Source organism: Gobio gobio (genome assembly GCF_949357685.1).
Source record: "Gobio gobio genome assembly, chromosome: 2".
Taxonomy (NCBI): domain Eukaryota; kingdom Metazoa; phylum Chordata; class Actinopteri; order Cypriniformes; family Gobionidae; genus Gobio; species Gobio gobio.
The window spans coordinates 78,316,201-78,342,700 of record NC_137098.1 but is presented as its reverse complement, the minus strand read 5'-3'; the positions used below and the strand labels follow the sequence as shown (position 1 = coordinate 78,342,700).

The 26,500-nt window shown below is 40.6% G+C and overlaps 1 protein-coding gene across 1 annotated transcript in view; it reads right to left on the bottom strand.

Annotated features, from left to right (window-relative positions):
• The window catches only part of nrxn2b (neurexin 2b), a gene marked incomplete at its 3' end in the record, with an annotated part of 382,238 nt that overhangs the window by 130,626 nt on the left and 225,112 nt on the right, over positions 1-26,500 (bottom strand). The window contains exons 12-14 of the mRNA XM_079804614.1: positions 23,798-23,917; positions 17,395-17,776; positions 14,630-14,820 (exon numbers count right to left, since the gene is read on the bottom strand). Of these exons, the coding sequence (XP_079660740.1) occupies positions 14,630-14,820; positions 17,395-17,776; positions 23,798-23,917 (693 nt within the window). The remainder of the gene's footprint in view (positions 1-14,629; positions 14,821-17,394; positions 17,777-23,797; positions 23,918-26,500) is intronic.

The window sequence follows — 26,500 nt, the reverse complement described above, 5'->3', positions numbered from 1 at the left end:
ATGCCCTCCTCTGGTCATGATTGGCTGAACAGCGTCTCTTAGCCCCGCCCTCACTCACTGTAGTTAATGCCCTCCTCTGGTCATGATTGGCTGAACAGCATCTCTTAGCCCCGCCCTCACTCACTGTAGTTAATGCCCTCCTCTGGTCATGATTGGCTGAACAGCGTCTCTGAGCCCCGCCCTCACTCACTGTAGTTAATGCCCTCCTCTGGTCCTGATTGGCTGAACAGCGTCTCTTAGCCCCGCCCTCACTCACTGTAGTTAATGCCCGCCTCTGGTCGTGATTGGTTGAACAGCGTCTCTTAGCCCCGCCCTCACTCACTGTAGTTAATGCCCTCCTCTGGTCATGATTGGCTGAACAGCGTCTCTTAGCCCCGCCCTCACTCACTGTAGTTAATGCCCTCCTCTGGTCATGATTGGCTGATCAGCGTCTCTTAGCCCCGCCCTCACTCACTGTAGTTAATGCCCACCTCTGGTCGTGATTGGTTGAACAGCGTCTCTTAGCCCCGCCCTCACTCACTGTAGTTAATGCCCGCCTCTGGTCGTGATTGGCTGAACAGCGTCTCTTAGCCCCGCCCTCACTCACTGTAGTTAATGCCCGCCTCTGGTCGTGATTGGTTGAACAGCGTCTCTTAGCCCCGCCCTCACTCACTGTAGTTAATGCCCTCCTCTGGTCGTGATTGGTTGAACAGCGTCTCTTAGCCCCGCCCTCACTCACTGTAGTTAATGCCCGCCTCTGGTCATGATTGGCTGAACAGCGTCTCTTAGCCCCGCCCTCACTCACTGTAGTTAATGCCCGCCTCTGGTCATGATTGGCTGAACAGCGTCTCTTAGCCCCGCCCTCACTCACTGTAGTTAATGCCCTCCTCTGGTCATGATTGGCTGAACAGCGTCTCTGAGCCCCGCCCTCACTCACTGTAGTTAATGCCCGCCTCTGGTCGTGATTGGTTGAACAGCGTCTCTTAGCCCCGCCCTCACTCACTGTAGTTAATGCCCGCCTCTGGTCATGATTGGCTGAACAGCGTCTCTGAGCCCCGCCCTCACTCACTGTAGTTAATGCCCGCCTCTGGTCGTGATTGGTTGAACAGCGTCTCTTAGCCCCGCCCTCACTCACTGTAGTTAATGCCCGCCTCTGGTCGTGATTGGCTGAACAGCGTCTCTTAGCCCCGCCCTCACTCACTGTAGTTAATGCCCGCCTCTGGTCGTGATTGGCTGAACAGCGTCTCTTAGCCCCGCCCTCACTCACTGTAGTTAATGCCCGCCTCTGGTCGTGATTGGCTGAACAGCGTCTCTTAGCCCCGCCCTCACTCACTGTAGTTAATGCCCGCCTCTGGTCGTGATTGGCTGAACAGCGTCTCTTAGCCCCGCCCTCACTCACTGTAGTTAATGCCCGCCTCTGGTCGTGATTGGCTGAACAGCGTCTCTTAGCCCCGCCCTCACTCACTGTAGTTAATGCCCTCCTCTGGTCGTGATTGGCTGAACAGCGTCTCTTAGCCCCGCCCTCACTCACTATAGTCGTCTCTGAGACTGGAAGAGTTTGTTTGGTGTTGTTCATGTGGTGAAGACGCTGTTTTCTGCTGAGATTGAGACGGTCAAACCCACGCCATCGTTACTGTTCGTATCACTGTGTGTCAAGAGCTGAGATTCAGATATTATAATGAGTGCTTGCTTTCTGACCAATCAGAGCAGAGCAGCTCTCAGAGAGGCGGAGCTAAGAGACACTGAGAGGAAAGAGCTGATGCTGCAGTGGAGATTATGAGAGCATCAAAGTGTTTTTGAGCTGATGCATGTGAACCTGTTGTAGGAGACGCCAAAACAACATTAGGAACCTTTAAAATCACATAATAGAGCACTTTAATATCTTCAGTCATTTCACTTCTCCAGTAAATGTGTCTTGATTTAAGAATGTTTAGATATTTGGGCTGGAAAACAAGAGAGAAACACTGAGGGAGATGTTTTATCAGCACATGATGTCCCACGCCCATCTGTGCTTCACTAAAGTCTTAAACATCAACTCATTATCACACTGATTAATTGAAAAGGGCTGAACCTGATAATTAATATAAGCGTGTTTGATAAAAGCATAAAGACGTCTCATGGCTGGCGAATGCGAGCGTCAATGTGTGTGTGTGTGTGTGTGTGTCGCGATACAAAGAGGATAAAACGGCTCCATCAGTGAGACAGGATTAAACTCTCCCACTGCGTCAATTCTACACAAATTACTCTCCCAGACAAAAGGCCAATTTGTTTTTGCAAAGCCTGATACGCGGCTAATTCTCTTTGCTGAGATGTAGAAAAGGGGGACGGATTCTAAACGTAAAAAGTCAAGCGCGGCGGGTTTAAGCCTATCAGACATGGGACAAGTTCATTTCATGCTAATCAGCGGAGAGGAACCAGAGGGTCAGGTCAGACCCGCGCCACCACAGTCTATAGAGACGCCACGCTTCACTGACCTCAGGGTGTACAGTCTTTACAGTGACATCTATGCATGTGGCAGCTTCTATTCAAAGCAGACAGTGTGTGTGTTCATGCTTTCCCTGGGAATCATGACCGTGAGGAATAAAATTACCTTGAACACACATTTACTTCTTATTTTATAACTTAGAATGTCCCGAAAATAGTACTTTTTTTCAAATTTCTTACCATTGTTATAAAACGTATATTGAAACATATATCCTTAAAATAACCGTGAATCAGTCAGGATAACCTGCAGCTCTTAAATCCCCAAAACCCATTTTGGAGTAATTTTATTCTTAAGAAAAACAATTAAGAAGTTATTTGAGAACTTTTCCAGAATTGTTACTGAACTTTCAAAACAAACAAAAACGTTTTTTTTCTTCTCTTGGTTATGTGAACGTTAAAGAAACCTTCCAGTCTTCAAACATTATGGGAAATGTTCTCTGAGTGTTACTCTTGAGTGTTCTCTGAGCGTTACTCTTGAATGTTCTCTGAGTGTTACTCTTGAATGTTCTCTGAGTGTTACTCTTGAGTGTTCTCTGAGCGTTACTCTTGAGTGTTCTCTGTGTGTTACTCTTGAGTGTTCTCTGAGCGTTACTCTTGAGTGTTCTCTGAGCGTTACTCTTGAGTGTTCTCTGAGCGTTACTCTTGAGTGTTCTCTGAGTGTTACTCTTGAGTGTTCTCTGAACGTTACTCTTGAGTGTTCTCTGAGTGTTACTCTTGAGTGTTCTCTGAGTGTTACTCTTGAGTGTTCTCTGAACGTTACTCTTGAGTGTTCTCTGAACGTTACTCTTGAGTGTTCTCTGAGTGTTACTCTTGAGTGTTCTCTGAGTGTTACTCTTGAGTGTTCTCTGAGTGTTACTCTTGAGTGTTCTCTGATTGTTACTCTTGAGTGTTCTCTGAGCGTTACTCTTGAGTGTTCTCTGAGTGTTACTCTTGAGTGTTCTCTGAGTGTTACTCTTGAGTGTTCTCTGAGTGTTACTCTTGAATGTTCTCTGAGTGTTACTCTTGAGTGTTCTCTGAGTGTTACTCTTGAGTGTTCTCTGAGCGTTACTCTTGAGTGTTCTCTGAACGTTACTCTTGAGTGTTCTCTGAACGTTACTCTTGAGTGTTCTCTGAGTGTTACTCTTGAGTGTTCTCTGAGTGTTACTCTTGAGTGTTCTCTGAGTGTTACTCTTGAGTGTTCTCTGAGTGTTACTCTTGAGTGTTCTCTGAGCGTTACTCTTGAGTGTTCTCTGAGTGTTACTCTTGAGTGTTCTCTGAGCGTTACTCTTGAATGTTCTCTGAGCGTTACTCTTGAGTGTTCTCTGAGCGTTACTCTTGAGTGCTCTCTGAGCGTTACTCTTGAATGTTCTCTGAACGTTACTCTTGAGTGTTCTCTGAGTGTTACTCTTGAGTGTTCTCTGAGTGTTACTCTTGAGTGTTCTCTGAGTGTTACTCTTGAATGTTCTCTGAACGTTACTCTTGAGTGTTCTCTGAGTGTTACTCTTGAATGTTCTCTGAGTGTTACTCTTGAGTGTTCTCTGAGTGTTACTCTTGAATGTTCTCTGAGTGTTACTCTTGAGTGTTCTCTGAGTGTTACTCTTGAGTGTTCTCTGAGCGTTACTCTTGAATGTTCTCTGAGTGTTACTCTTGAGTGTTCTCTGAGTGTTACTCTTGAGTGTTCTCTGAGCGTTACTCTTGAGTGTTCTCTGAGCTTTACTCTTGAGTGTCCTCTGAGCGTTACTCTTGAGTGTTCTCTGAGCGTTACTCTTGAATGTTCTCTGAGCGTTACGCTTGAGTGTTCTCTGAGCGTTACTCTTGAATGTTCTCTGAGTGTTACTCTTGAGTGTTCTCTGAGTGTTATTCTTGAGTGTTCTCTGAGTGTTACTCTTGAGTGTTCTCTGAGCGTTACTCTTGAGTGTTCTCTGAGTGTTACTCTTGAGTGTTCTCTGAGTGTTACTCTTGAGTGTTCTCTGAGCATTACGCTTGAGTGTTCTCTGAGCGTTACGCTTGAGTGTTCTCTGAGCGTTACTCTTGAATGTTCTCTGAGTGTTACTCTTGAGTGTTCTCTGAGCGTTACTCTTGAGTGTTCTCTGAGCGTTACTCTTGAGTGTTCTCTGAGTGTTACTCTTGAGTGTTCTCTGAGCGTTACTCTTGAGTGTTCTCTGAACGTTACTCTTGAGTGTTCTCTGAGTGTTACTCTTGAGTGTTCTCTGAGTGTTACTCTTGAGTGTTCTCTGAGTGTTACTCTTGAGTGTTCTCTGAGTGTTACTCTTGAGTGTTCTCTGAGTGTTACTCTTGAGTGTTTTCTGAGCGTTACTCTTGAGTGTTCTCTGAGTGTTACTCTTGAGTGTTCTCTGAGCGTTACTCTTGAGTGTTCTCTGAGCGTTACTCTTGAGTGTTCTCTGAGCGTTACTCTTGAGTGTTCTCTGAGCGTTACTCTTGAGTGTTCTCTGAGCGTTACTCTTGAGTGTTCTCTGAGTGTTACTCTTGAGTGTTCTCTGAGCGTTACTCTTGAGTGTTCTCTGAGCGTTACTCTTGAGTGTTCTCTGAGTGTTACTCTTGAGTGTTCTCTGAGTGTTACTCTTGAGTGTTCTCTGAGTGTTACTCTTGAGTGTTCTCTGAGCGTTACTCTTGAGTGTTCTCTGAGTGTTACTCTTGAGTGTTCTCTGAGTGTTACTCTTGAGTGTTCTCTGAGCGTTACTCTTGAGTGTTCTCTGAGTGTTACTCTTGAGTGTTTTCTGAGCGTTACTCTTGAGTGTTCTCTGAGTGTTACTCTTGAGTGTTCTCTGAGCGTTACTCTTGAGTGTTCTCTGAGCGTTACTCTTGAGTGTTCTCTGAGCGTTACTCTTGAGTGTTCTCTGAGTGTTACTCTTGAGTGTTCTCTGAGCGTTATTCTTGAGTGTTCTCTGAGTGTTACTCTTGAGTGTTCTCTGAGTGTTACTCTTGAGTGTTCTCTGAGTGTTACTCTTGAGTGTTCTCTGAGCGTTACTCTTGAATGTTCTCTGAGTGTTACTCTTGAGTGTTCTCTGAGTGTTACTCTTGAGTGTTCTCTGAGTGTTACTCTTGAGTGTTCTCTGAGCGTTACTCTTGAATGTTCTCTGAGCGTTACTCTTGAGTGTTCTCTGAGCGTTACTCTTGAGTGTTCTCTGAGCGTTACTCTTGAGTGTTCTATGAGCGTTACTCTTGAATGTTCTCTGAGCGTTACGCTTGAGTGTTCTCTGAGCGTTACTCTTGAATGTTCTCTGAGTGTTACTCTTGAATGTTCTCTGAGCGTTACTCTTGAATGTTCTCTGAGTGTTACTCTTGAGTGTTCTCTGAGTGTTACTCTTGAGTGTTCTCTGAGCGTTACTCTTGAGTGTTCTCTGAGCGTTACTCTTGAATGTTCTCTGAGCGTTACGCTTGAGTGTTCTCTGAGCGTTACCCTTGAATGTTCTCTGAGTGTTACTCTTGAATGTTCTCTGAGCGTTACTCTTGAATGTTCTCTGAGTGTTACTCTTGAGTGTTCTCTGAGCGTTACTCTTGAATGTTCTCTGAGTGTTACTCTTGAATGTTCTCTGAGTGTTATTCTTGAGTGTTCTCTGAGTGTTACTCTTGAGTGTTTTCTGAGCGTTACTCTTGAGTGTTCTCTGAGTGTTACTCTTGAGTGTTCTCTGAGCGTTACTCTTGAGTGTTCTCTGAGCGTTACTCTTGAGTGTTCTCTGAGCGTTACTCTTGAGTGTTCTCTGAGTGTTACTCTTGAGTGTTCTCTGAGCGTTACTCTTGAGTGTTCTCTGAGTGTTACTCTTGAGTGTTCTCTGAGCGTTACTCTTGAGTGTTCTCTGAGTGTTACTCTTGAGTGTTCTCTGAGCGTTACTCTTGAATTTTCTCTGAGTGTTACTCTTGAGTGTTCTCTGAGTGTTACTCTTGAGTGTTCTCTGAGTGTTACTCTTGAGTGTTCTCTGAGCGTTACTCTTGAATGTTCTCTGAGCGTTACTCTTGAGTGTTCTCTGAGCCTTACTCTTGAGTGTTCTCTGAGCGTTACTCTTGAGTGTTCTCTGAGCGTTACTCTTGAATGTTCTCTGAGCGTTACGCTTGAGTGTTCTCTGAGCGTTACTCTTGAATGTTCTCTGAGTGTTACTCTTGAATGTTCTCTGAGCGTTACTCTTGAATGTTCTCTGAGCGTTACTCTTGAATGTTCTCTGAGCGTTACGCTTGAGTGTTCTCTGAGCCTTACTCTTGAGTGTTCTCTGAGCGTTACTCTTGAGTGTTCTCTGAGCGTTACTCTTGAATGTTCTCTGAGCGTTACGCTTGAGTGTTCTCTGAGCGTTACTCTTGAATGTTCTCTGAGTGTTACTCTTGAGTGTTCTCTGAGTGTTATTCTTGAGTGTTCTCTGAGCGTTACTCTTGAATGTTCTCTGAGTGTTACTCTTGAGTGTTCTCTGAGTGTTACTCTTGAGTGTTCTCTGAGTGTTACTCTTGAGTGTTCTCTGAGCGTTACTCTTGAGTGTTCTCTGAGCGTTACTCTTGAGTGTTCTCTGAGCGTTACTCTTGAATGTTCTCTGAGCGTTACGCTTGAGTGTTCTCTGAGCGTTACTCTTGAATGTTCTCTGAGCGTTACGCTTGAGTGTTCTCTGAGCGTTCCGCTTGAGTGTTCTCTGAGCGTTACTCTTGAATGTTCTCTGAGTGTTACTCTTGAGTGTTCTCTGAGTGTTATTCTTGAGTGTTCTCTGAGTGTTACTCTTGAGTGTTCTCTGAGCGTTACTCTTGAGTGTTCTCTGAGTGTTACTCTTGAGTGTTCTCTGAGTGTTACTCTTGAGTGTTCTCTGAGCGTTACGCTTGAGTGTTCTCTGAGCGTTACGCTTGAGTGTTCTCTGAGCGTTACTCTTGAATGTTCTCTGAGTGTTACTCTTGAGTGTTCTCTGAGCGTTACTCTTGAGTGTTCTCTGAGTGTTACTCTTGAGTGTTCTCTGAGTGTTACTCTTGAGTGTTCTCTGAGTGTTACTCTTGAGTGTTCTCTGAGCGTTACTCTTGAGTGTTCTCTGAGCGTTACTCTTGAGTGTTCTCTGAACGTTACTCTTGAGTGTTCTCTGAGTGTTACTCTTGAGTGTTCTCTGAGTGTTACTCTTGAGTGTTCTCTGAGTGTTACTCTTGAGTGTTCTCTGAGCGTTACTCTTGAGTGTTCTCTGAGTGTTACTCTTGAGTGTTCTCTGAGTGTTACTCTTGAGTGTTCTCTGAGTGTTACTCTTGAGTGTTATCTGAGCGTTACTCTTGAGTGTTCTTTGAGCCTTACTCTTGAGTGTTCTCTGAGCGTTACTCTTGAGTGTTCTTTGAGCGTTACTCTTGAATGTTCTCTGAGCGTTACGCTTGAGTGTTCTCTGAGCGTTACTCTTGAATGTTCTCTGAGTGTTACTCTTGAATGTTCTCTGAGTGTTATTCTTGAGTGTTCTCTGAGTGTTACTCTTGAGTGTTTTCTGAGCGTTACTCTTGAGTGTTCTCTGAGTGTTACTCTTGAGTGTTCTCTGAGCGTTACTCTTGAGTGTTCTCTGAGCGTTACTCTTGAGTGTTCTCTGAGCGTTACTCTTGAGTGTTCTCTGAGTGTTACTCTTGAGTGTTCTCTGAGCGTTACTCTTGAGTGTTCTCTGAGTGTTACTCTTGAGTGTTCTCTGAGCGTTACTCTTGAGTGTTCTCTGAGTGTTACTCTTGAGTGTTCTCTGAGCGTTACTCTTGAATTTTCTCTGAGTGTTACTCTTGAGTGTTCTCTGAGTGTTACTCTTGAGTGTTCTCTGAGTGTTACTCTTGAGTGTTCTCTGAGCGTTACTCTTGAATGTTCTCTGAGCGTTACTCTTGAGTGTTCTCTGAGCCTTACTCTTGAGTGTTCTCTGAGCGTTACTCTTGAGTGTTCTCTGAGCGTTACTCTTGAATGTTCTCTGAGCGTTACGCTTGAGTGTTCTCTGAGCGTTACTCTTGAATGTTCTCTGAGTGTTACTCTTGAATGTTCTCTGAGCGTTACTCTTGAATGTTCTCTGAGCGTTACTCTTGAATGTTCTCTGAGCGTTACGCTTGAGTGTTCTCTGAGCCTTACTCTTGAGTGTTCTCTGAGCGTTACTCTTGAGTGTTCTCTGAGCGTTACTCTTGAATGTTCTCTGAGCGTTACGCTTGAGTGTTCTCTGAGCGTTACTCTTGAATGTTCTCTGAGTGTTACTCTTGAGTGTTCTCTGAGTGTTATTCTTGAGTGTTCTCTGAGCGTTACTCTTGAATGTTCTCTGAGTGTTACTCTTGAGTGTTCTCTGAGTGTTACTCTTGAGTGTTCTCTGAGTGTTACTCTTGAGTGTTCTCTGAGCGTTACTCTTGAGTGTTCTCTGAGCGTTACTCTTGAGTGTTCTCTGAGCGTTACTCTTGAATGTTCTCTGAGCGTTACGCTTGAGTGTTCTCTGAGCGTTACTCTTGAATGTTCTCTGAGCGTTACGCTTGAGTGTTCTCTGAGCGTTCCGCTTGAGTGTTCTCTGAGCGTTACTCTTGAATGTTCTCTGAGTGTTACTCTTGAGTGTTCTCTGAGTGTTATTCTTGAGTGTTCTCTGAGTGTTACTCTTGAGTGTTCTCTGAGCGTTACTCTTGAGTGTTCTCTGAGTGTTACTCTTGAGTGTTCTCTGAGTGTTACTCTTGAGTGTTCTCTGAGCGTTACGCTTGAGTGTTCTCTGAGCGTTACGCTTGAGTGTTCTCTGAGCGTTACTCTTGAATGTTCTCTGAGTGTTACTCTTGAGTGTTCTCTGAGCGTTACTCTTGAGTGTTCTCTGAGTGTTACTCTTGAGTGTTCTCTGAGTGTTACTCTTGAGTGTTCTCTGAGTGTTACTCTTGAGTGTTCTCTGAGCGTTACTCTTGAGTGTTCTCTGAGCGTTACTCTTGAGTGTTCTCTGAACGTTACTCTTGAGTGTTCTCTGAGTGTTACTCTTGAGTGTTCTCTGAGTGTTACTCTTGAGTGTTCTCTGAGTGTTACTCTTGAGTGTTCTCTGAGCGTTACTCTTGAGTGTTCTCTGAGTGTTACTCTTGAGTGTTCTCTGAGTGTTACTCTTGAGTGTTCTCTGAGTGTTACTCTTGAGTGTTATCTGAGCGTTACTCTTGAGTGTTCTCTGAGCCTTACTCTTGAGTGTTCTCTGAGCGTTACTCTTGAGTGTTCTTTGAGCGTTACTCTTGAATGTTCTCTGAGCGTTACGCTTGAGTGTTCTCTGAGCGTTACTCTTGAATGTTCTCTGAGTGTTACTCTTGAGTGTTCTCTGAGTGTTATTCTTGAGTGTTCTCTGAGTGTTACTCTTGAGTGTTCTCTGAGTGTTACTCTTGAGTGTTCTCTGAGTGTTACTCTTGAGTGTTCTCTGAGTGTTACTCTTGAATGTTCTCTGAGTGTTACTCTTGAGTGTTCTCTGAGTGTTACTCTTGAGTGTTCTCTGAGTGTTACTCTTGAGTGTTCTCTGAGCGTTACGCTTGAGTGTTCTCTGAGCGTTACGCTTGAGTGTTCTCTGAGCGTTACTCTTGAGTGTTCTCTGAGTGTTACTCTTGAGTGTTCTCTGAGTGTTACTCTTGAATGTTCTCTGAGCGTTACTCTTGAATGTTCTCTGAGTGTTACTCTTGAGTGTTCTCTGAGCGTTACTCTTGAGTGTTTTCTGAGTGTTACTCTTGAGTGTTCTCTGAGCGTTACTCTTGAGTGTTCTCTGAGTGTTACTCTTGAGTGTTCTCTGAGTGTTACTCTTGAGTGTTCTCTGAGTGTTACTCTTGAGTGTTCTCTGAGTGTTACTCTTGAGTGTTCTCTGAGTGTTACTCTTGAGTGTTCTCTGAACGTTACTCTTGAATGTTCTCTGAGCGTTACTCTTGAGTGTTCTCTGAGTGTTACTCTTGAGTGTTCTCTGAGTGTTACTCTTGAATGTTCTCTGAGTGTTACTCTTGAGTGTTCTCTGAGTGTTACTCTTGAGTGTTCTCTGAGCGTTACTCTTGAATGTTCTCTGAGCGTTACTCTTGAGTGTTCTCTGAGCGTTACTCTTGAGTGTTCTCTGAGTGTTACTCTTGAGTGTTCTCTGAGTGTTACTCTTGAGTGTTCTCTGAGTGTTACTCTTGAGTGTTCTCTGAGCGTTACTCTTGAGTGTTCTCTGAGTGTTACTCTTGAATGTTCTCTGAGCGTTACTCTTGAGTGTTCTCTGAGCGTTACTCTTGAGTGTTCTCTGAGTGTTACTCTTGAGTGTTCTCTGAGTGTTACTCTTGAGCGTTCTCTGAGCGTTACTCTTGAGTGTTCTCTGAGCGTTACTCTTGAGTGTTCTCTGAGCGTTACTCTTGAGTGTTCTCTGAGCGTTACTCTTGAATGTTTTCTGAGCGTTTCATGTGACCTAAAAAAAGCACATCATTGGCTACCCTGCCCTTTTAATTCCCACAGTTAAATTTATTGTATTTTTTCTGAAGAACAAGGAAATTAGTAGAAATGAACTGTTGTCATATGGCAACGCTGTACCATAGAGGGTTAAAGACTAGATAACGCTGAACGAACGTTCTATTAACGTTACCGAAAGAACATTTGTTCGTAACTTCGAGACTTTGTGAATCTGGCCGCTGATATTAATTAAGGATGGATCTCGACGCCTGTAAACAAACAGACGAGCAGCACTAGGGCTGTTATGCTCTGCACCCTGTTGAGGGAACTCATGCCGTGTTCACTGGGGTCTCACATGAGCGCTGTTCATCCGTGATTGCAATTATGAAACTGCTGAAACAAAGCTTTTCTCCTGCAACGCTTCATGTTTTATTTATCATGTTTACCTGCGCTGGGAATCTTCTTCCTGTCTTAAACTGCTCAGACCTCGAGTTGTTTTTATCTCATCTTAAGCGGTGTCACGAGACGCTCTGATGTTATAAGTCAACAGGAAATATAAGGACATATCTCCGGTGACTGAGCTCCAGATCTGAACGGAAAACTGCTGGAAGAGTCAGTTCCCAGTGTGAATGAGATCAAGCACTGAATGCAAGCGTCTGTCAAATGAGTTCTGTGCACTGTACTCCTGAAACCTGCTGGTCTCTGTTTTCAGAATCAAGACGAGATTAAACTGGCTGTTTGTTCGAAGCAAGCTCAGGGAGTCCTGAGGAATACTTCACTGTTTTGTGCATGCACTTTTTGCAATTAAATTTAGTTCCCTATGAAATAAATTTTTTATGCTTTAATTTTTCTGGACGCTGTTTTAATGGTTAAATTAAATTGTATTAAAATCAAAACGCATGTCTAATTAATTGAAATCATTTTTTTTAATAATAATTGTATTATTATTAGTATAAAGACGTTCATTCCACTGTACAATAGTCATAACTTTCTGTCACTATTTTTTCAATTTAAACCAAACTTTTATTTTGACGGGTTGCCGTGAAGCTATTTGAGGTTCTGTATGTTTAAGAAATTATGATGATAATTGCATGATCGCATAATTGCAATGTGAAACCAAACCAAAACTAACCGAATGTATAAAATGCATCAAAACATGAACTTCGGTTCGGACCTTGGTGTGGACTTTCAGGTGTTAAAAAAACGCCCCTAACTCTCCCGGATGTCGGTCCAAACCTATGAATCTTTTGTTCATCTTCGGAACACAAATGAAGATATTTTTGATGAAATGGGAATGATTTCTATCTCTCCATTGACAGCCACACAACTGACACTAAAATGTTCAAAAGTTCATAAAGATATTGTAAAACTTATCCAATGGCTCCCTATTAAACATCGCATACATTTTAAAATCTTGCTATTAGTTGCATAGTCTCTTAATAAGCTCACAAAAACTGTGACCGTTCAAAAGTCCTCATCGGCTAGATTAGTTAGTTCATGAGCTGTAGATTATTGTAATGATGATGAGCTGTAGATTATTGTAATGTTGATGAGCTGTAGATTATTGTAATGTTGATGAGCTGTAGATTATTGTAATGTTGATGAGCTGTAGATTATTGTAATGTTGATGAGCTGTAGATTATTGTAATGTTGATGAGCTGTAGATTATTGTAATGTTCATGAGCTGTAGATTATTGTAATGTTGATGAGCTGTAGATTATTGTAATGTTGATGAGCTGTAGATTATTGTAATGTTGATGAGCTGTAGATTATTGTAATGTTGATGAGCTGTAGATTATTGTAATGTTGATGAGCTGTAGATTATTGTAATGTTCATGAGCTGTAGATTATTGTAATGTTGATGAGCTGTAGATTATTGTAATGTTGATGAGCTGTAGATTATTGTAATGTTGATGAGCTGTAGATTATTGTAATGTTGATGAGCTGTAGATTATTGTAATGTTGATGAGCTGTAGATTATTGTAATGTTGATGAGCTGTAGATTATTGTAATGTTGATGAGCTGTAGATTATTGTAATGTTGATGAGCTGTAGATTATTGTAATGTTGATGAGCTGTAGATTATTGTAATGATGATGAGCTGTAGATTATTGTAATGTTGATGAGCTGTAAATTATTGTAATGTTGATGAGCTGTAGATTATTGTAATGTTGATGAGCTGTAGATTATTGTAATGTTGATGAGCTGTAGATTATTGTAATGTTGATGAGCTGTAGATTATTGTAATGTTCATGAGCTGTAGATTATTGTAATGTTGATGAGCTGTAGATTATTGTAATGTTGATGAGCTGTAGATTATTGTAATGTTGATGAGCTGTAGATTATTGTAATGTTGATGAGCTGTAGATTATTGTAATGTTCATGAGCTGTAGATTATTGTAATGTTGATGAGCTGTAGATTATTGTAATGTTCATGAGCTGTAGATTATTGTAATGTTCATGAGCTGTAGATTATTGTAATGTTCATGAGCTGTAGATTATTGTAATGTTGATGTGCTGTAGATTATTGTAATGTTGATGTGCTGTAGATTATTGTAATGTTCATGAGCTGTAGATTATTGTAATGTTGATGAGCTGTAGATTATTGTAATGTTGATGTGCTGTAGATTATTGTAATGTTGATGAGCTGTAGATTATTGTAATGTTGATGAGCTGTAGATTATTGTAATGTTGATGAGCTGTAGATTATTGTAATGTTGATGAGCTGTAGATTATTGTAATGTTCATGAGCTGTAGATTATTGTAATGTTGATGAGCTGTAGATTATTGTAATGTTGATGAGCTGTAGATTATTGTAATGTTGATGAGCTGTAGATTATTGTAATGTTGATGAGCTGTAGATTATTGTAATGTTGATGAGCTGTAGATTATTGTAATGTTCATGAGCTGTAGATTATTGTAATGTTGATGAGCTGTAGATTATTGTAATGTTCATGAGCTGTAGATTATTGTAATGTTCATGAGCTGTAGATTATTGTAATGTTCATGAGCTGTAGATTATTGTAATGTTGATGTGCTGTAGATTATTGTAATGTTGATGTGCTGTAGATTATTGTAATGTTCATGAGCTGTAGATTATTGTAATGTTGATGAGCTGTAGATTATTGTAATGTTGATGTGCTGTAGATTATTGTAATGTTGATGAGCTGTAGATTATTGTAATGTTGATGAGCTGTAGATTATTGTAATGTTGATGAGCTGTAGATTATTGTAATGTTGATGAGCTGTAGATTATTGTAATGTTCATGAGCTGTAGATTATTGTAATGTTGATGAGCTGTAGATTATTGTAATGTTCATGAGCTGTAGATTATTGTAATGTTCATGAGCTGTAGATTATTGTAATGTTGATGTGCTGTAGATTATTGTAATGTTGATGTGCTGTAGATTATTGTAATGTTCATGAGCTGTAGATTATTGTAATGTTGATGAGCTGTAGATTATTGTAATGTTGATGAGCTGTAGATTATTGTAATGTTGATGTGCTGTAGATTATTGTAATGTTGATGAGCTGTAGATTATTGTAATGTTGATGAGCTGTAGATTATTGTAATGTTGATGAGCTGTAGATTATTGTAATGTTCATGAGCTGTAGATTATTGTAATGTTGATGAGCTGTAGATTATTGTAATGCTGATGAGCTGTAGATTATTGTAATGATGATGAGCTGTAGATTATTGTAATGCTCTACTGGGTGGTTGCCCTGCTCGCTTAATAAACAAACTCCAGCTGGTCCAAAACGCAGCAGCTCCAGTTCTTACTAGAACCAGGAAGTGTGACCATGTGAGACTCGGGTCTGATTTGTGAAGGACTGTGGGAGTGTTGTGTGTGTCCAGTACCTTTGAGGTCCAGGTTCCTGGCGCCGTTAGAGTGCTGTGTCACGGTGCGAGAGTCGATCTTCAGCGTGTGCACGTTATTGGTGTCTCGGGAAACCACCACGTTGTGCCACTGGTTGTCATTGAGCGGCTTCTCCGAGTTTCCCTTCATGAGCGACGGGCCGTTCCCGAGGTCAAACACGTAGTGGATGTACCTGAACACACACACAAACACATCCTATATCAAACATGCTGTCTCTATCACAGCTTCAGGATTCTGACAGCACGCTGAGTCAGCTGAAATGACTTATTAGAGTTCATTATTACTACTAGCATTATATTGACACAAATATGTGTTTTCACTCTGACAGCTGGCGGACAAGCATAGACTAAATAAAGCATTGACATTTACAACACTTCGATTTTTTAGTTGATGTATATGTTCCAAACTGGACAAAGAAGCTGAACATTAACTAAACATTTTGATTACACAGATGAAAGAGTAAATTACGTTTTTCCTTATTTTCACAGTGTCACTTTTCCTCCCTTCTGCTCTAATACCATAGTAAATGTTGCTCTGTGGTGTTTTTTCTGCATTTCCCTCCAAATATTGATGATAAAACACCACATTGATTCTGTTCATCACATATAAAAGCTGTGAAAAAAGAGGCTCGTTCCTTTGACTGGTCATAAGCGCTTCTGTTGGCAGCGTGAACAATTACGGCAGTAAAGCCAACACAACAGCTGAAGACTTTCCAACAAAGACGATGAACAACATCACCCACACGACATATCTGGTTGCTTAGAAACACAGTTATTCAGAACAATGAGTTTTGTGGAATCTAAACAATGTTTGTGTGTAAAATGATTCTGTTATAACTCGCCATCGTGACATCAAAACTTCCTGGACTAGCCTGATTCCCATGTGGGGTGACACAAACAATCTGTCTTCAGTTTATAATCTCCATATATATCATTCACCTGTTCTGCAGCGAAGTACAGGGTGACAGCACTAAAGTTATTCAAAGTGAAAAAAAAAAAACTAAAACAACTAATAAAAATTACAAAAGCGAAGGAGAAGTTTAGATACTAAAATGACTAAAATATATACAATTAATTCTTATTATATACAAAACTCTTGTAAAAATATTTGTAAAAAAACAAAAGCACATCACTAACTTACTAAAGAAAAAAAACCTGCTGTAGACAGAAAGATCCCAAACGAATGGGAACAGGACACTGCTATGGGAACGCCTGGGGGATGACCGGTGTCTGAAGCACGTGTGAAAACACGACACTGGACTTGACATTGACCGGCGACAGTCTATGACATCATCACTGGTGCGACTGTGAGGACCAAAGATGCACCTGTAGAACACCTCACCCACTTCTTTGTCTTCAGGATCCGTTTGTTTGTGTACGTGTGAAGGTCGACTGTGTGTTCTTGGGCATGGGTGAGGATTTGTGTGTTCAGTTCGTGTAGTTTTAAGTTGAAGTCACCATTATTGTAATCAGTATTTACTTTAGTTGGATCTTTACCCTAGACTTTTTAACCCATTTAATCTCTATTTTTTCCCAGAAATGACATATATGAAATTTTGTGGTATGTGTAAGGATATTAAACAATCAATCTCAATTGTAAATAATAATAATAATTGAAAAAATGGGTTTATGTCTGGTCACAAATGTGATCGGTAGTAGAACACAGGAAGCCTAGGTCTATGGTGTTAATGCATTTACAAACTGACAAATCTCCAGCAATTTAATATTAAGTTTTTTTTTTGATAGTAATGTAATCACCATGTGGGGGCCAGAATCAATGATGGCATTCAGAACCTAATTGCTGATTATGTGGGTGATGTATTTGTTTTTACATTAATGATAGCAGCACTATAACTTTACAGTATGAGACTCAGCATATTCAGATAAACAGATAAACTCTGAATTTCACAAAACAAGCTACTGAAAAGTGACTACAAAAACACCAACAAAAATAACAGAAAATAGTAAGAATAAAATAAATTAGTAAGATAATTCAGATCATAATGTATTCATGCCGCAATGCATGCAGGGAGTCATGGATGAGTTTTGATTGGTGCACCCAGAATGCACTGCTACTGTACATGCTTTTTGATTGTCACTGTTGTTGAGATTCATACACTCAATCTTGATGTCTGCTGGTGTAGAGTAGTTTACACCTTTTTTGAGCAGAAAAACTAAAATTTTAAAATTGTTAAGATTAAGATTCACAGGGCTGCTGTAATCAATAAGATACAATTATTTACCACCCAGAAAATCCGAGATTTAGCAATGAATGAGACCAATTAATCAGGTCATCAGAAACCCACAGTTACAGCAACTTAAGAAAAACAAATGGCTCCAAGGAATGTGGTTGGGAGCCCCTGCTCTAGGGGACGCAGTGCAAGTTCCCATTCAAAGGGAATGTCTCAGGTCATGCATGTAACCATGGTTCCCTGAGAAGGGGAATGAGGCGCTGCGTCCCTTTGCCATGCTTCAGGTATGCCTGTGAGTTGCAGAGTTGCGCAGAGTCGCACCAGCGGTGACTTCATAGGCCATTGTCGTGTTTTCAGACGTGCTTCAGACACCGGTCATTCCCCAAAATGTCCTCTAGGGGACACAGTGTCCCGTTCCCCTTCTCAGGGCACCATGGTTACAGGCGTATCCTGAGATATTTTCAAACAGGTTTCCTGAAGCCTGAACATTAACCTGTGAATTTCTAGAAGCACACCACCTCTGAAATGAGACATAACGGAGAGTTTTTGACTGACCCCTTCACCAGCTCCACCACGATGAAGTCGCTGCCGTCGCCGCTGTTGAAGAGCAGCAGGCCGTCCGTGGACGTGGTCTTGAACTGGAAGAACAGGTGCATGGACGCATACGCCTGCAGCGTCGCCAGCGCCAGGTAGCTTCCTTTATTTCGGAAGGTCACGGGGTCGGCGATGATGTGGCGCATGCCGAAGCGGGCGTTCAGCTCACAGTAGGAGATATCGCCGTTCTTGCACTGGTCCACATACGGCACACCGTTGACCATCAGGCCCTGCAGGTGTCCGATGAAGTTTGACGGCACGACGGAGATGAATCTGCGCTCCGTCATGATGCCCGTCTCGATGTTGTGGAACTCCAGGCGAGTGTGGTCACCCGTCATCTGACCTGTGGCACAACGAGTCAGAGTCACTAAACACACACCGAACTGAACTATGCTCTGAACAATGTTGGAATACTAGCCGCTGATTCAGAGACTATTTTTAAAGGCAAGAGTAAAACTTTAAACTGATATATATCACCATACTTATCCAGTTGATTCAGCGGTTTTGCATTACATTGCATTTTTTAGAATGTTTTGTTTAAATATACAAATGAGGCATTATCTTATCACCAATTTGCATAAATTTCTAGAACATAAATCTGAACATTGGATAAATGGCTTGGATAAAGCCAAGCTAAAAAAAAAAGTTTGATTTTGTTGGCATATTAGAGTTTTTACAGAGGGGATTTTGGATATCTATATTTATCACTCTATAAATTAGAAAGTACTGTCAACAGACACGTTTTCTCCATGTTTTTAGGAATAAAATGTTCTATAAATCATGTTGAATATGAACAAACCCCTCACTAAAAACCTTCAGAATATAGATATGAATAAAACTGTAAGTTTTGGTGAGTGTAAGTGTTACTGAAGTGGAGGAACAACTCATTTAATGATATATTGTAATTGAAATCTAAGACAATTGCTTTATATTACAACTTTTCTGAAATATTGTTTAAATATGCAAATTAAATAAGTAAATATGCTCTAATTTGCACACATTGCAGAAGATCAATCTGAACATTGGATGAAGCCAGGTTCAAAACTCTTGTTTGATTGTGTTGACATATTAGAGTTCAGTGTTTTTAGTGAGGGGATTTGGGATATTTATTTCCATCACTCCATAAATCAGAAAATACTGTCAATAGACAGAAAAAAACACGTTTTCTCCATGTTTTTAGGAATAAAATGTTCTATAAATCATGTTGAATGATATATGAACAAACCCCTCACTAAAAACCTTCAGAATATAGATATGAATAAAACTGTAAATTTTGGTGTGTGTAAGTGTTACTGAAGTGGAGGAACAACTCATTTAATGACATGTATTGAGATTGAAATCTAAGACAATTTCTTTACATTACAACTTTTCTGAAATGGTTTAAATATGCTAATTAAGTAAATGTGCTCTAATTCTCACTCATTCCAGAACATAAATCTGAACATTGGATAAAGCCAGGTTCAAAATGTGTGTTTGATTGTGTTGACATATTAGAGTTAAAGGATTTTACAGTGGAGATTTTGGAAAATACTGTCAACAGACAGAAAAAAACATGTTTTCTCCATGTTTTTAGGAATAGAATGTTCTATAAATCATGTTGAATGATATATGAACAAACCCCTCACTAAAAACCTTCAGAATATAGATATGAATAAAACTGTAAGTTTTGGTGTGTGTAAGTGTTCCTGAAGTGGAGGAAAATTGTAATTTAAATCTACAGATGCAAATAGATCATGTGCAATAAAATAAACACTTAAATGTGTATTTTGGACGGAATAAGACATGTTATGGAAACACAATTGACCAAAATCTCAAAACTGACCAGATTGACACCTGTAGTGTTTGCCTCAAAAAGTAGTAGACAGTAGAGACCATATACATTGATATGCATTATTCAGTAAGCTAGTATTTAGTCAGAGGTGTCAAAAGTATTCGCATTCATTACTCAGGTAGAAGTATAGATACTGGGGTTTAAAAAGACTTCTGTAGAAGTTGAAGTATCAACTCAAGCTTTTTACTCAAGTAAAAGTGTAAAAGTAACTGGTTTCAAAACTACTTAAAGTATAAAAGTAAAAGTAATGTAAGGGGAAAAAATGCCATTAAAGGGGTAGCTCACCCAAAAATGAAAATTCTGTCATAAATTACTCAAATTGTTCCAAACCTGTATGAGTTTCTTTGTTCTGAAGATTGAAGAATTTTTGTAACCAAGCAGATTATATGCAACCATTGACTGCCATAGCATTTTCCCCCTACCATGGCAGTCAATGGTTGCTCTATCTGCTTGGTTACAAACATTCTTCAAAATATCTTCAGAACAAAAACTCATACAGGTTTGGAACAACTTGAGGGTGAGTAAATGATGACAGAATTTTCATTTTTGGGTGAAGTATCCCTTTAAGGACAAAAGATTAGGCCACGCCACAGTGCATACCCCACCTCCTCAAAAAAACATTTTTCTGAAGGCCATAATGACTATAATGTTATATTAAAAAGTTAATGTTGAACATTTTTAGATGCACTTGGCTACGCGTTTCAGCCGCATATATTCCCATTGAAATGAACGCATTTTAGGACAATGCAAATACATTAAAGAACCATATTGTGTACTACTGAGCATTAACGTTTCATGGAGCGGACGATTTGATGACTAGTTGCCTATAAATATTGTAAAGGTGCAAAAAGTCAAAATTCAGAGGCATGTTATCAATAACCATTATTTGAATGTGTGATCAGTGTGGCCAGATTGGGTCAACAATTTCCAGCCCAAAAACCTCACCAGGCACGTGCAGAGGGGGGGGCTTTGGGTGCTCGAGCCCCTGCCCTTTTTCAAAATGAATCAAAAGTGCCCCTCTCAGACAAATATCAATGATAATATCGTGGTCAATAAAACTAAATAAATGTGATTATTATAACATGACAATGTATACAATAGTAACGAACGGCTCAAAAGTCGGACAATTTCTGTTGAGGCGTTGCCATAACGCGTTGCTATGGGTCGAGTGCGTTTTGATTGACAGCTGATTTTCCACTGTTCGGAAGCGGCTCTCGAGCCGAATATGGTCCTTTCAGAGAGTGTGTGGCCTTACGGTTTGTCTCATTTTATAAATTGCATCACTGACAAAATGGATTTTAACAGACAACTAACAAATCCCTGCAGAAAACCATTCAGCAGCAAAAGTCGCATTAATGGTAAGTAGTGTTAAATTCACTTGTATTTATGTAGCCTATATTGATACACCGTTTACTATTTCATGAAACTATCAAAGTTAACAAAACCCAAGTGCCACCGGCACCTACAGGCCTATTAAGCTAAGTGTAGGCTGGCCAAATGGTTACATGAAAGGACTTATTACCATTTTTTAATATTATGCAGCATTATGAAAGAAGTCTCTTATGTTCATCATGCCTGCATTTATTTAATAAAAAACAGAAATATTGCGAAATATATTAAAATGATGGTTTTCTATTTTAAAATAATTTAAAATATAATTTATTCCTGTGATCACAGCTGGATTTTCAGCATCATTACTCCACTCTTCAGTGTCACATGATCATTCAGAAATCATTCTAATATGAGGATTTAATGTCAATGATGGAAACTGTGATACTATTTTCAAGATTCTTTGATTAATAAAAAGTTAAAAAGAACATAATGTAATAATATTTCACAATATTAGGCTACTGTTTTTTCTGTATTTTTGATTAAATAAATGCAGGCTTGATGAGCATAAGGATATATAAACATATATATATATATATATATATATATAAATAATGTATTAGATTAGATTAAACTTTATTGTCATTACACAAGTACAGGTACAAGGCAACGAAATGCAGTAAGAGGCTGGTTCGCCCGAACAGGGTATATATATATATATATATATATATTATATTTACATATTGCCCCTTTTTTACATTTGAGCCCCTGCCCCTGACGAACTCTCTGCACGGCCCTGAACCTCACCAAATGTACATTTATATTTTTTAAAGAAAATGGTTATTGATAACATGCCTGGTTATTGATTTTGATATTTTGATATTGATTATTGAATTTTGCACCTCTTACAATACTTATAGGCAACTAGTCAAAAAAAAAAAAAAACTTTAACTGCCAAAATAATTTGATATTATTTTATTGACATACCAATCAATGTTGATAAGTAAGTTACCATTTTATCTCCTTAAAGCATAACATTGATGATAAAAAAAAAAAAATTCCCAGTAAAACGGTTCAAATATGACTATATGTCAGGTAGAAACTGTCAAAACAGCAATCCCTTAGAAAAACACAAGATTTTCAATGTCAACAGTAAGAAGCCAATATACATGCAAAAAGTGCCCAATATAGAGATTGGAAAAAGCAATGTAAACAGGCATTTCACACGTTAATGCACACACCAATGTCAAAATCAGAGGTGGACAGTAACTAAGTACATTTACTTGAGTACTGTACTTAAGTAAACTTTTTGAGTATCTGTACTTTACTGAAGTATTATATTTTAAGGAAACTTTTACTTTAACTTCACTACATTTGAAAGACAAATATCGTACTTTTTACTCCACTACATTTCTATCAAGATCCTCGAAGTCAAAAGTCATTTCTGTAGCAGCTTTGCAAGTCAGTGGATGATTTTTTTTTCTTCTTTAAAAGTGTTTTTTTTTTTTTGCAAAATGTAAATATCTGGGAGAAAGAGAAGCATAGACATATGGATGAATCTGAAAAAGCATGATGAAAGAGTTCAGTCTGTTTTTTTGTGCCTCTGAGATGCCAGAGCACGAGTACTGAATAGAGCTTTCTTTTGTGTTTTTTTCGCACTTAAACAGACCAATACACACAAAATGTCACAATTTTCATTTTGGAAAGTATTCACGTAAACAAAGTTGATTATGTCTTAAGTGAACGTAAACAGTTGGGGGAATATCAGATGTGTATCAGTGTGTAGGATTTGTGCATTCAGCCTTAAAGTGACAGCAGCTTTATAAAAAGCTTTGTAACTTTTAAGTATTTAAATTAGTTCAAGGTGGTCGTATGCTAGCATGTTGGCCCATGATGGAATAGCGTGCATTTATACAACAATGCAACAATAATTAAATAATGCATTGGCATAAAAAAGGAAATTTATTTTTGATACTTAAGTACTTTTAAAAGCGAGTACTTCTGTACTTTTACTTAAGTAAAAATAGTTTTTAACAACTTTCACTTGTAACAGAGTAATATTTGACAAGTGGTACTTTTACTTTTACTCGAGTAATGGAGTTGTGTACTTTGTCCACCTCTGGTCAAAATGCGTAATTCATTTATACTGTACAATAATCTGTCAACAAATAAATAACAACAATGCGCTTACCTTTGTGTTGCACTTTGCTTTGACAAAACTACAGTATGTCTTTTGTGAAGTACATTGCACATGCACAGTCAAAACGGGTTAATCGTTGATTTGAACCTCTTTCAGCAGCTGTCGGGGTTGCTAGTTGCAGATGTCCTGAGTGTGTATATGACGATGGACAGGAGTCACGATTATATTTATAAAGAGTCTTCGAGTCACAGGTGTAATTCACGTTTGAGAGTTGAGTCACTCTCCCACTCTTTGCTGTAGATACAACTTACTGTATATTTATGCCACTGGCATAGCGATCACTGGAATATACAGCTACGAGTTATCGCGCTAAAAACCCGGCTAAAGTCATGAATGAGCTTGTTGTGCTGATCGCTGATTGGCTGAAAGTGCGTGCTCGTCGGCGAGAACCCGCCCTATCTGGCAACATGGTGTGTGATTTGTGCAGGTGCAGGCGTGATTGATCGCCTACAACCCAATAGGGTGTCGGAATGGTTTATGTTTATCCTTCTCATCCAACCACAATCAAATTCACTCCATCCGGATGGCACGATTTATCTGGATAGTTGTTGTTTTTTTATGACAAGCCGGAATGAAAACATGCCGAAATGGAATAGGAGTAACGAGGCTATTTTTAAAATGTAAGGAGTAGAAAGTACAGATAATTGCTTGAAAATGTAAGGAGTAGAAGTAAAAAGTAGGCTGAAAAATAATTACTCCAGTAAAGTATAGATACTCAAAATTTCTACTTAAGTAAGGTAACGAAGTATTTGTACTTCGTTACTTGACACCTCTGTATTTAGTACCTATGGCCTCTGTAAATAGTAAAAAACAAACAAAAAAATACAAAGGTGTTTTTTTAGCCAATCAGAAGAGTAGCTAATCAGAAATGCTCTCTGTATTTGTGATTGAGATTGGCTGACGTCTCTAGGTTGTGATGAGTTTTGTGTTCTGAATGTTGAATGTGTGCATTAAAACACACCGCCTCAGTGCTTGATCTGAGAGGTGAAGGATGGAGCTCTTACCTTCCACTGTGACGTTGTCCACGGACAGGTGCAGGTTTCTCCCGCGCCGGATCACTTTGACCGAGTGCCACTCATTATCGTTGAGTTTCTGACCGGCTGTCAGGATCTCTGGACCTTTACCTACAGCAGAAGAGTGCGTCAGATACACACACTCTCATACACACACACTGTGAGGAGATATCTGCACACACACACACACACACACACACACACACACACACACACACACACACACACACACACACACACACACACACACACACACACACACACATCTGCTACTCTGCATAAACACTGGCAGACAGGACAAGAACATTCACACATCTTCATTTCACCTGGATGTGCTTCAGTTTCTAATCTCCAACTGTCGTTCACTAGATTCGCCTGGATGTGCATCCACACATGTGTTGAAGAGGATCTATTCTGTCTCTCTTTACAAGATGTAATATAAGTCTCAGGTGTCCCTGAATGTGTCTGTGGCGTTTCAGCTCAAAATACCCCACAGATCATTTATTATAGCATGATTTTTGTGCATGTATCTTTAAATGCAAATAGCTGCTACTCCCCGCCCCCTTTTAGGAAGAGGGCGGAGCCTGTACAGCTCATGCCTTATGCTGCGTTCACACCAAATGCGAATAGAGCGTCAAAATCGCGTCTACCGCGTCTAGTTTCACGCGCAAACATTTTGAATGCATTCGCGCGGCCGCTGCGAATTGGACGAGCGTAGAAATCGAGCGTTGGAAGCGAAATTGACGCGCGTTCAAGGCACTCCAGGAGAAATATGTCATAAAACACCACTCTGCCTCTTTTCATTTTCATTAAACATATATATTAAGCATTAATAGCCACACAAATGTGGTCCAGGCAATTCCTACATTATCTTCACTGCATGTATGTTTAAATATCCTTAAAATATAAAGTTATGAAACTTCTCTTTGCCCTCAGTCAAAACGATTTGGCAGACAACAAATTATAGATTGATGAGAGCAAAGCTCGGCCGTTAGATCCACACAAGATGCACCACTACAGGTCATCAGAGCAGCAGCAGACGCCAGAAGGACTGGCTGAGGAAAGGCTGCCTTCGCCGGGGTTAATGAGCAGTGATTGCCCGCTGATCGCCTGGATCTCACAACTCCAAAAACACAAGATTATTATTTTAAATAGGCGCTCTCTTTATAAATAAACCACAGATTTGAGCTTTAAACAACTACATTCCCACCTGAAAAAGTCTTAAAACTACATTTTGTGACACAATAGTTGTATTTTTAAATTATGCAGGTTTTCTCATCACATCACTTTACCACGTGACCGCAGCGAGCAGGCTCCTGATTGGTTAACGCGGCGTGAATTGATGGCAAAGTTCAAATTTTTCAACTCGGGTGTCAGACGCGAATTCGCTTCAAACGCGTGAATGCACAAAAGCACCATTCGCGTGTAACGCGCAAGACGCTCAATTCGCGTCCAATTCGCGCCATTCGCGCCTCTTCATTGACTTAACATTGAAATCCCTCGCGCCAGACGCTCTATTCGCGTTTGGTGTGAACGCAGCATCAGATACTAAAACATCTGTTTGGCTTTGACGATGATCTCTATCGCACTCACGTGACATTGCAGTTCTTCATCATCATGAAAGTTTATTATCTGCATCCGTATCAGTCTAACCTTCTGATATATGGTTTTCTGAGCACACACACACACACACCCGCAGTACGCGCACAGAAAGCTGTGTCAGACGGAGCGTCCCGTGAATATCCCGCGAGTCGTGGACGGGCCTATGCTAATAGGGCGGAGTCTGTCAGCAGTCGTGGGCGGGCCTATGCGAATAGGGGGGAGTCTGTCAGCAGTCGTGGGCGGTGCTATGCTAATATGGCGGAGTCTGTCAGCAGTCGTGGGCGGGCCTATGCTAATAGGACGGAGTCTGTCAGCAGTCGTGGGCGGGCCTATGCTAATAGGGCGGAGTCTGTCAGCAGTCGTGGGCGGGCCTATGCTAATAGGGCGGAGTCTGTCAGCAGTCGTGGGCGGGCCTATGCGAATAGGGGGGAGTCTGTCAGCAGTCGTGGGCGGTGCTATGCTAATATGGCGGAGTCTGTCAGCAGTCGTGGGCGGGCCTATGCTAATAGGGCGGTGTCAGTCAGCAGTCGTGGGCGGGCCTATGCTAATAGGGCGGTGTCAGTCAGCAGTCGTGGACGGGCCTATGCGAATAGGGGGGAGTCTGTCAGCAGTCACTGGCGGTTCTATGCGAATAGGGGGGAGTCTGTCAGCAGTCACTGGCGGTTCTATGCTAATAGGGGGAGTCTGTCAGCAGTCGTGGGCGGGTCTATGCTAATATGGTGGAGTCTGTCAGCAGTCGTGGGCGGGCCTATGCTAATATGGCGGAGTCTGTCAGCAGTTGTGGGCGGAGCCTAAGCATATGCAAAGTCACACTGCTAGAATCTGCTAACGGCTTGTTCTGAGATGCTGCTTATGATTTATGGGGATTATAAAAGAGCAGTGGGTGGATTGTTGTGTACACACTGCCGACACACATTTCTGTTCAAACACCATTTAAAAGGGAATTTTGCATAATAGGTCCCTTAAAGCTGAAAACAGACAGAGAGAGAGAAAGTAATTTAGCCATATCACTGACTCATGGTGATTAGTTAAACTCTGGCGATGGTTAAAGCTGTTATATGAAGTTAAATATATTTGTATGTGGAGGAATTT